This window comes from Hordeum vulgare, chromosome 6H (assembly GCF_904849725.1).
Source record: "Hordeum vulgare subsp. vulgare chromosome 6H, MorexV3_pseudomolecules_assembly, whole genome shotgun sequence".
In the NCBI taxonomy this organism is placed as follows: domain Eukaryota; kingdom Viridiplantae; phylum Streptophyta; class Magnoliopsida; order Poales; family Poaceae; genus Hordeum; species Hordeum vulgare.
Window position 1 is genome coordinate 554,095,962 of NC_058523.1, and position 10,876 is coordinate 554,106,837.

Consider the following 10,876-nt stretch of genomic DNA (forward strand, 5'->3'; position numbering starts at 1 on the left):
CCACGTACTGTACTAGTAGTAGTACTCCTGTAGAGGAAAGAGGATAGGGAGAGAGGGACGGGCGGTGCCTTTTTGTCCATCCATTCCTGCGTCGGGCTCGGGCGGGTCTCTCTCTTTTTATCTTTCTCACTTTTCACTGTCCCTTCAATCTCGTACGCCCAAGAAAAGCAAACAAAACCCACCAACAGGCCGCTCCATCCATCCATCATCCTTCGGGTAAACATCAAAAGAGAAAAAAATGCTACGTGCGCCTGCCATCGTGCTGCACACTCTGCCCAACAAATAAGGGTCTACGAACAATATATGATTGGATGGTTAGAAGCACAGTAATATATCCAATCATTAGAATTCAAGTCTTGACGTTTTATTATTTCTAAATTTAATTTAGCATTTTCGGCAATACGTTTTTAGTAAAAGGAGACGTTATCATCAACGACGAGGCACCTACATAACTTCGTAAAATCTTAAGATGATATATCATTTTAATTTCTCAAAGATACTTATGGAGATATAATGTGTGTGTGTGTGTGTTTGTATGTGCGTGTATATAAGCAATTGCTTATGTACAATGTTTAAAATAATGTCTACGAATAAAGTGCATGCGTCCAAGTTCATACACAGCAACCTGCTCAAGCCTCTACCCGAAAATTCACAAAGGCACCCACCGGCACGGCCCGACATGACCACCCTTTGACGTCGAGATTTGTCCACACAAATGCAATGCACCCAAAATTTGTTAAAGAGAACAACAAGTGTTTTTGTGCGCTTTGAACACGCGTGAATATATTTTAATATGATATCGCTATTGTACATATATGTACTCCCTCCGTTCCTAATATAAGTCTTTTAAGAGATTTCACTAGGGGACTACATACGAAGCAAAATGAATGAATCTACACTTTAAAATATGTCTATATACATCCGTATGTAGTTCTCTAATGGAACCTCTCGAAAGACTTATATTTAGGAACGGAGGGAGTAGTATCTTATTGCCTCTCGTTGAAGTACGGGATGGATCTTAGGGTGCGTTTGGTTGCCTTGAGTGAATAGTGCATGCATTACAACTGCATCCCACTAGAGACGGGTTTAGCAAAAACAAGCAGCAAACCAACATATACATGTTATTTGGTTGTCTCCATTGCATCAAAGTCCACTTTAGGATCAGCGGCCTCGGCAACGTTCAAGTAGCCAGAAGTGGACGACAACGGCAAGGGCGTTGTAGCTAGAAGGTGTTTGGTGTGAAGGGGGAGGGGGAGAATGGCCGATGTGCCACCGACGGGTGAGGTAGGGGAGGGGGGGGGGGGGTAAGGACGGGCGTTGCACGTGCCCCGTCATGTCCATGCCGACGCAAACCCGATCCAAATTTAAGTCGAAATAAGGTCACGAACGAACGAAAAACAGACACTTTTTTGTTTGCGTTGATGTGTTGGGTCATGATTTTTATCCGTTTGATGAGCAAGGTGTATGGCGTTGATCATCCAACATTTTCTCAGACAGTTTTGTAAAAGGAAAACGGCTCGGCAGCCCCTCATGTTCCGTCTCTCCCAATCAAATGCATGAATAGCAGCACCCCACATGTTTCCTGTGATTCAGTACATGCCAATCAAAGAGGCCCTTAAATCCATTTGTTCCATCATCATAGAGATGGAACAAGACAAAGCAGCCGGGGCTCCATAGCAGTTCCCCCGGCACCCCATGGCCCACATGTCAGTAAAGCAGCAGCAGCCAGCCAGCCAGCCAGCCAGCAGCAGCAGGAGGAGAAAGCTAGTATTAGCTTCCTGCACACCAGTACCATACGGCCACACCCACACGCATACCCACAACTCACTCAGCTCAGCTCCAGCCGGAGTCGTTGCTCGCTCGCATAATCATAGCCTCCCCTCCCCTCCCCTCCCTCCCTTTCCTCCCTCTCGAGGCGCCTCCCCTCCCCTCCCCTCTCACGCCCACACACGCGACGCGAGCACGGCCGAGCAACCGGCCGATGCGAGGGCCCACGGCGGCGGCGGCGTTCGGGCCCGGCGAGCCGCCTCCGGCCGCGGAGGAGGTGGTGGAGGAGAACTCCGGCGGGGAGGAGGAGCTCGAGCTGGGGCTCTGCCTCGGGTCCAAGAAGCTGCTGCAGCTGCCGGTGGCGCCGTCGCCGTGCCGTATCCTGACGGCCAGGGACCTGCACCCGGCGGCCGCGCTGTCCCCGGACTCCTCCGTGTCCTCCTCCTCCCCCGCCGCGGCCAAGCCGGAGGACGGCCCCGCGCCCGCCGCCTCCCCGGGGACGCTCGCCTCCGGCCACCCACAGAGGTTCCTTCTCGCTCTTCTCTCTGCCTCTTTGGTAACAAACAAAAGAGTAGAAATTTGTGATTTCTCCCGGCCAAAGCTCCCACTTTTTTTGCTGCCTCGCCGCGCCCCTCAAATCCCTGGCTTCTATCGCCTCCCTGCAAACCCCGCCGTACCTGAACCTGCAAGATTTTGACTGCGTGAATGAAATTCTGAAGTATGAACTGCACGCCTGTACCGCCTAGTTTTACCCAAAATGGTGCAGACAGAAACGAACCGATATTATCCGGTGGTTGTTTTGCCGTTCCGATGCGGCAAAAAAAAAAACACATCTGTCCGACCGCCGTTCGAGATTTGTGCACGGTACCGAAAGGAAACATGATGTCAGTCAGCGTTACCCGATTTGCTGTTGAGCTACCCACACCAGCTGCTTCACCTCGACTAATCAGAACTACATTTTTTCCCCCTTTGGCAGTAGCTTTGGAGTGGTGGGATGGCCACCAATAAGAACATTCAGGATGAACAGCCTGTTCGGCCAGGCCAAAGACAATGCCTCGGAGGCCGAAACCAAGAAGGCCGCCGCCGATGACTCCGGCTCGCAGAAAGACAAGGAGGAGACCGAGAAGAAGGGCCGGGTGCCAGGGTGGGTGAAGGTGAACATGGATGGGGAGGTCATTGGGAGGAAGGTGGACCTCAACGCCCACCGCTCGTACAAGACCCTTGCCTTGGCCCTTGAGATCATGTTCACCAAGCCGTCCGCCGGCCTTTGCGCTTCTAGTAAGCCTCAATTGTAACTTCTGCCTACCTTGCGCAGTTCGTAATTGCACATATAGTAAGATGGTTCGTAGTTGCGTTTATGTTGAGTTGTCAATTCAACGCTACCGCATTAGGATTCATGGTGCTACAATTCTCACATCGGTGAAGTGTAGTATCTCTAGGCCTACTATAGTTAAGAGGATAGCTCCAACTTTAAGTGCAAACGTTATACATTTCCAAGCTTTTGACGCACTCTTTCTTTATTTGAACCTGAATCATGCTGTTCTTGGAATTGCCAGATGCTACGAAGTCCTTGAAGCTGTTAGACAACTCTTCTGAATACCAGATGACATATGAAGACAGGGATGGTGACTGGATGCTTGTTGGAGACGTCCCTTGGGAGTAAGCCCTCTGCGCTAGGCATTCAACTATTAGGAATGGCTTTCGTACTTACAAGTTCCTTGGAATAATTCTCCGGATGTCCGCGTATGCAGAATGTTTGTTGGCTCCGTGAAGAGGCTAAGGATCATGAGGACATCGGACGCCAGCGGTCTCGGTTAGATTCTTTCTTACCTCTTTCGTATGACCGATGACACATAGCCGAGCATCTGAAGCAAGTCTTAATCAAAACAGCGCATCACACCATTTTCCTGTCCGCAAACACGCACACACAGATGGTGCTTGACCTATAGGCCTTCAGAAATGATCGCCTTTTCAGCACGCAAAAGCTTTCGCCGCTGCAATCAGTTAACACGTAGCATTCCATTCCGATTGTACATCCATTGATGCCCCCTGTTTTTCGCCACCGCAGGGCCACGGTTTCAAGTCAGTCACAGAACCGCAGCCTTGACACGAGGGAGGACATGAGACGAGGGTGATGAAGAGCCGCCGACCGACCGAAAGAGCTGTGTACCGTCGCCGGCAAAAGCTTGAAATACGTCGTGCATCCGACACCGACGTTCCATGTCCGAGCAGCCAGCCACTGTCTCTGGCGCAGCCGTTGTGATTACTTGTGTGTCTAGTTGAGATGGCAGGAGCTAGGATGCCCTCTTCCTGCTATCTATCTAGTGGTGGTGACTCGGTTCAGAGCTTGTAGTATCTATTCTTTTCCCAGGCCCCCTCTCCAGTTCTGTCCACACTTGGTGAAGTGCTGATCACTGCTAGCATATGTGCTCTTTTTTGGGGGGTCATATATATGTTTTTGTGTGTGGCACAGGTGTGTTGTTCTGTTGAGTTCAGTTGTGAGATGAGAAGCCCACCTCAGAAGATAGACAGATAGCTCAGCCTTGCCAATGTGTGCCTGTGAACAAACCGACCAACACAACCATACCAAACAGCTACACCTGCTCCGCCCCTGCCGGCCAGGCAGAGAGAACGATAGATAGCACACGCCCACCGCATGATCCTGAGCTCGTGATAGATGGCATGCTCCGGGCCTGTCTGGATCACAGAAAATTCACAGGAAAGCAGCTGATCTGCCGCTCGATTTTTGTAACAGACCCATACATACATACAGCGACAGCAGCAAACATACAAGCAGCATAAAACATGGTGGTGGCGGCACCGGCCTGCCTGCCTGCCATCCAAATCTTGCATCTCAGCCATGGAGCGAGAGCCAGGGGCGCACTGCGGATTCGTGGTCCAGACCACATGCTCGATTCCCACAAACAATGGCAGGATACCATCAGCCAACCAAAAGACAGACACAGTGGAGAAACGGTCCAGGCACAACGCTCCAGAGAGGAATCACGAAAGGATGCCGACGAATGATAACACACACGGGACAGCAGCACACGCAGGAAGCGTCCGTGACAAATGACAAATGGCGTCGTCCTCATCAGGCCCACTCGACAACAAAATGTTTCACACGCTGAACACACCGACTACACAGGAGGAGCCATGTATAGTTTCAGAAAACCAGATACAGGGAGATAGACCGGCCAGGAAAAAAATCCCACCATGTGGAGGGCACACGCTGCACAGCTGATAAAACCGAGTGCTTCATCTGTACGACTCGAGGCGCTTGGGCTTGCTCTGGATGACCGCCTCGATCTTCTCCAGGACCTCCGGAGTCAGCAGCGGGACGACCTCCAGGGCCTTCATGTTCTCCACGATCTGTTGTTCATCACGCGGTTGCCGTGCAACATGTTAATACTGTTAGACGCAGAAACAATTAATCTGATCTAGAACAGAGGTGGGTGTAGCGTACCTGGCTTTCTTTGGTGGCCCCGGTGATCACGGACGACACGTTGGGGTTAGACGCGCACCACGCGATACCCAGCTGGGCCATCGAGACCCCGAGCTCGGAAGCGATCGGTTTGAGCCCGTTCACTTTCCTAAGCGTGTCGTCAACCAGAGACCTGTTTGCCAGGTTCTGGAAAGAGAAGCAGAACACTCGTGTGAGGGTCATTCTGGAATTATGCATCGGTTAGGAAAACTGATTCTGCACGGACGTGTCTGTTAGGGAGTGGATTCCATAAGCTTACAGGAATCCCAAGGGTGCCATCGTTATTAGTTAAAATAATTTTGAAGGAGGGGATACATATATGCTATATGCAGTTAAGAAGAAAAGCAGGAATATGTTGGTGTCGTACAGTGACGGTTTCCATAGTTACCTTGTAGTTATCTAGGGCAAACCGACTTTCAGGAGGTATATTGCCTTTGCTATATTTTCCAGTGAGAACTCCTGAAGCTAGAGGACTCCATGTAGTTAACCCAATGCCATAAGTACTGTAAAGAGGTACAAACTCAGACTCAACCTGCAGTAACGCAAAACATTTATTAGTTTATGCGATACGATCACACAAATACCTGCATACATCAACAAATTGTGTTGACGACAACGTATCGGTGACAAAAGCAGAGCCGATACTTGCTTAGTTGAATGCTAATGATAGTTGAGTACAAACAAGAAACAAAATGCGATTAGGCACAAGTAAACATAACAATGATTGCAGTTCCTTATCAGAATGTTTCATATGAGTGATCTGCTAATAGGTTACTAGGCATCGAATGAATACAATCTGAGCATTTCATAGGCTAGAGTGAAATACAGCGTTCTCAAATGTCAGGTGGTAAATTCGTTACTGGTTTGCAATTTAGATTCATTCAAGTACACATTGATTCTCATTAGACTCCTTGCATCTTTTTTTCCCAGTGAAAATAGATTTAATGTATTTCGAAATACATCGACACAAAGTGATTCTACAAAATACTGCTTAAAGAATCTGCATGCACATGACAATAAGCAGCCCTATGAACTTGCCAAATACTCCCTCTGTACCTAAATACTTATAGTTGGAAGGAGTAATGTTAATTTCATTGGACATGCAAATGAAGGATGGGAAGTGTTACAAATCGGAAGTACCAATAGTATGAGTTGCCAAAAATATATAACAACACAAATTGTTTATAGTTGCAAAAGATATGTAACTAACACAGAATGTTTCTTTTTGGAAGCTAGATGGTAGATGCTAAACTGAAAGGCTGTTCATCCCCCAAGGATGCAAACAACAATCTGTGTTGTAATTTTAATCATCACCAAGCCAGTCATGGAAAACGATAAGCGTACTCCACTACCCATCATAGAAAACTCCAGGTCTACTTTAACTAAGCTAAGCTTCTACACTCTGTTTAACTGAGATCTGAAACAAGCCTTGCAAGAATGTTTACGTGAATTAAAAAAATAGAAGTTTTTAACTAGCTTTGGAGATTTTTATAAAGCAACTTTGATTACTTAACTGAGCCAGCTTATCGAGTTGGCCACAAAGAAGACATCAATCAGTTGAATATGCAGATCAGAGTGACAAGGACAAGCGGTGCCTTTTTTTCTGACTGGTCAAGACCAATATCAAATTGCCTACTCGACTGAGAGTCTGAGACTAACTATCAAACAATTGTTCCAACAACACCCCTATAAGCAACTTCCGTGTGGTCTAAGCTGTCTGAACTTATACCTAACCTTTTATAATCAGCAACATGATGATGTTTGCCTGGAAAACTTGATGATGCAAAGTATATAAAACAATACGAGCAACATCACGGTCTGATTTAGCAGCTACCCTACTCCAAAGCGATGCACGCCAAATCAAGAAAGATGAGATTTATGCTACCTAACTCCCTTGACTGCTAATCTTCGTATGCTTTACAGTTGCAACGAACCAGTGGCCTCTTGAGTTAATATATATGTGTGTGTGTGTGAGTGTGCAATCGATGCTGGAGTAGTAGATTTTTAATGGGGAATGGTACTTGCTGTCTACAGAATCCAAAAGGAAATTCCTCTCCTACCATCAATTGTACTACTACTTCATCGGAGTCAATTAAATGCTAGAAGACAAATATCCATTCAAATTCACTCCACTGTGAGGCATGGGCTACAGCAGCAGCAGTTGTACTTCTACAATAAATCAAATTATCAAGCAGCAGTTGTACTTCTACAATAAATCAAATTATCACCAACAAATTTGAACGAAGGCACATTTGACGACCTGAAAACATCAGAAAGGACTGGCACTGGCTAGTCAAAGATCTAGCAAGTACACATGGATCCATATGCCCAACCAATCCAATTCGTCTGCCAGTTCACGGCCACCGATTGACTAATTTAAGATCAACCAGGAAGCAGCTTATTGAGTTAACCAGGAAACAGGCATCAGCCAACCGGAATACACAGAATCATCAGCTATAGCGGGCTATCTATACATGAGACCTTTTAATGGCACCCTGATGAAAAGGCTATCGCGGGGCTATAGCCACCTATTTAAAACTATGACCACAGATCATCTATGACAAGGACATGTGGTGCCCTTTTTTCTGCTTGTCTGGGACCAATATCAAATTTTCTATTCGACAACAACACAATATCAAACGATGGTCCCAAGTTCCAACTACAACCCTGTAAGCAACTTCTGTGTACCCTAAGTTGTCTCAACTTACACCTAACCTTTCGCTATCAGCATTGTGCTGTTGTTGCCTGGAAAACTTAATGATGCAGGAGTATACAGAACAATACCAGCCAGCATCACTGCCTAATTTACCAGCCATCCACTCCAAAGTAATGCCCGTCAAATCATTGGAAGATGAGATTTATGCTGCCTAACTCCCTTGACTGCTAGTAAGTGCTAACTCATATGTTCTACAGTTGCAAAAGGGAGGCTGTCCCCATCACTGAAACAAATAAACTAGCGGCCTCTTGAGTTAAAAAAAATGCACAATTGGGGTTGAGCCAATTTTCCATGTATTCCTAGGTAATAGTAGATTTTTATTGGGGAATGGTACTTGCTGTCTACAAAATCAAAGAGGAAATTCCTCTCCAACCATCAATTGTAGTACTCCATCAGAGAGTCAATTAAATGCATGCTGTAGAAGACAAATATCCATTAGAATACACACTCCAACATGAGGCATGGGCTACAGCAGCAACAGCTGTAGTACTAGTTCTACAATAAATCAGATTATCCCCTACGAATTTCAACGAAGGCACATTCTGGGACTTGAAAACATCAGAAAGGACTGGCACCGGTGAGTCAAAGATCCAGCAAGTACACATGGATCCATATACCCAACCAATCCAATTCATCGTTGCCAGTTAAGTACTACCCACTGATTAATTTAAGATCAGTACGTACAATCAGAACATAATTAAGTAGATTTGTTAATCTACAGCTGCAACAGTTGTATTACCACATTAAATCAAATTACCCCTTACGAATTTCAACAAAGGCACATATTGGGAATTGAAAACATCATGAGGATACTTGCTGTCTACAGAATGCAAGAGAAAATTTTCTCGGTACATTAAACTCCTACAGTAAAGGCAAATATCCACTCGGAATCCACTCCAATATGAGGCATGATCTACAGCAGAAACAGTTGTACTCCTACAGTAATCAAATTATTCCCTAGAAATTTCAACCAAGGCACATTTTGGGACTTGAAAACAACAAAGAGGACTGGCACAGCCGAGTCAAAGATCCAGCAAGTACACATCGATCCACACATCCTCCCAAGATAGTATCATTGGTAATACAGTACTAGTACTGATTAACTAATCAAACATCAAATCGAGATTAGCAACACATCCAGCGGACCATTGCTAATACTCCAATACTAGTAGTGCAGTACCAGTGCCGCTAATGGATGGGCTAATTAGAGACGAACTCGAGATTAGCAGCAGCAGCGTAATGCAGAAGAATTAAGCACAGGTACCACTGACGGACTAATTAAACGTCAAATCGAGATTAGCAACACATCCAGCGCGTCATTGCCGATACCCCAGCAAGCGCTAGTACAGCACCACTCATGTATGGATTAATTAAACACCAAATCGAGATTAGCAGCAGCAGCAGCAGCAGCAGAATGCAGAAGAATTGGCTGAACTAGACGAGGCAGCAGCAGCGGTGGTGGTGGTACCTTGTGGCGGGAGAAGAGGTTGTACTCGGGCTGCTCGACGATGGGCCCGACGAGGTCAAGCCGGTTGGCGACGCCCCACGCCTCGGTGATCTGCTGCGCGCTCCACTCGGACGTGCCCCAGTAGAAGGCCCAGCCCTGATCGATGACCCAGTTCATGGCCCTGACCGTCTCCTCGATGGGCGTGGTGGCGTCGGGGCGGTGCGCGTACACCACGTCGACGTACTCCATGTCGAGCCGCTTGAGGGAGGCCTTGAGGCCCTCGACGATGTGCTTGCGGGAGAGGCCCTTGTCGTTGGGCCCCTGGCCGCCCCAGAAGAGCTTGGTGGAGATGACGACGTCGGCGCGGCGCCAGCCGAGGTCCCGGATCGCCTGGCCCATGATCTCCTCGGCGCGGCCGTTGGCGTAGACCTCGGCGTTGTCGAAGAAGTTGACCCCGGCGTCGCGGCAGGCCTGGAGGAGGGACTTGGCCTCCTTGACGTCCAGCTGGTTGCCGAAGGTCACCCACGCCCCGTAGGACAGCTGGCTCACCCGCAGCCCCGACCGGCCCAGGTTGTTGTACTGCATCTTCGCTGGCTGCCTCGCCGCCGCCGCTCGCCGCCGGTGGGCGTGGGGGTGGGTTTAGATCTGTGTGCGGTAGCGCAGGCTGTAAGTGGGCGTTTGGGGAAGAAGGTGGAGGGGGGATGTGGATGTGGGTATATTTCTCAACTCCGGTTGTGTGTAGGCTGGCGCATGTGGCGGGCCGGGGGCCGGACAGGTGGACCGGGCTGTCGTGGGGCCCGCGGGGTCAGTGGGTGAGCGGTCGAAGGCGGCGTGTGGGGACAAGGAGAGCATCCGTTCCAGCGGTTTCGCCGGCGGGAATGGATCCGGCGTCTGACAGATGGGGGCCACGGGGAGGGACGCACAGAAGAGAAGGAGAGGAAAAAGGCGAAAGCGAATCCAAATCCCTCGAGTTTTTGGGAATCAGGTGCTCAATCTACGGGGTACTGGCCGGAAAAAAAAGCAGCAGCCCACCACGCTCGGCGGGCCTCAGGCTGACGCGTGGGCCCGGGCGCCTTCCGGCCGGCGAGATCCGGGCGGAAGAAACAGAGAGAGACAGACGCCGACGAGTAAACTGAAATGCCTGGCGAGACAGAGACAAAAACGTCCTGGTCCGAGCGAGCGATCCTTTCCAAAAGGAAAAGGAAAGAGATGTGGGACGCAACGTGGGCGGGCGGCGCACCCGACGATGCTGCCGTGAGAGCACGGCCAAACGATCCGATCTATATACCACACGCACATGTGCGTTCTCCTCGTCAGACGAGGATCCGATGTGCTCACCCTTTTCTTTACCAACATGTTGATCCTGTTTGGATCAAAGTTAGTTTGGGTTAGTTTAGACTCAACTAACCCAAAAACATTCAAACAAAAAGGTTAGTTTAGGTTAGATATTCGTTTAAAACTG

At 48.5% G+C, this 10,876-nt stretch overlaps 2 protein-coding genes across 3 annotated transcripts; one reads left to right on the top strand and one right to left on the bottom strand.

Moving 5' to 3' along the window:
- Positions 1-1,853: 1,853 nt before the first annotated feature.
- Positions 1,854-4,237, top strand: LOC123405979 (auxin-responsive protein IAA10-like). Of its 2 annotated transcripts, none has more exons than XM_045099487.1 (5): positions 1,854-2,292; positions 2,744-3,045; positions 3,324-3,426; positions 3,519-3,580; positions 3,836-4,237. In XM_045099487.1, exons 1-5 carry the CDS (start codon positions 1,982-1,984, stop codon positions 3,889-3,891), a joined length of 834 nt encoding a protein of 277 aa, XP_044955422.1. In that variant the 5' UTR covers positions 1,854-1,981; the 3' UTR covers positions 3,892-4,237. The 2 variants fall into 2 exon arrangements, with proteins under 2 accessions (XP_044955422.1, XP_044955423.1); XM_045099488.1 differs by having other exon boundaries at positions 2,747-3,045.
- A 529-nt stretch (positions 4,238-4,766) lies between these two features.
- Positions 4,767-10,123, bottom strand: LOC123405978 (probable voltage-gated potassium channel subunit beta). The gene is made up of 4 exons (XM_045099486.1): positions 9,436-10,123; positions 5,640-5,783; positions 5,234-5,398; positions 4,767-5,139 (listed from the first exon to the last, which is right to left on the bottom strand). Exons 1-4 carry the CDS (start codon positions 9,997-9,999, stop codon positions 5,026-5,028), a joined length of 987 nt encoding a protein of 328 aa, XP_044955421.1. The 5' UTR covers positions 10,000-10,123; the 3' UTR covers positions 4,767-5,025.
- Positions 10,124-10,876: the final 753 nt, after the last annotated feature.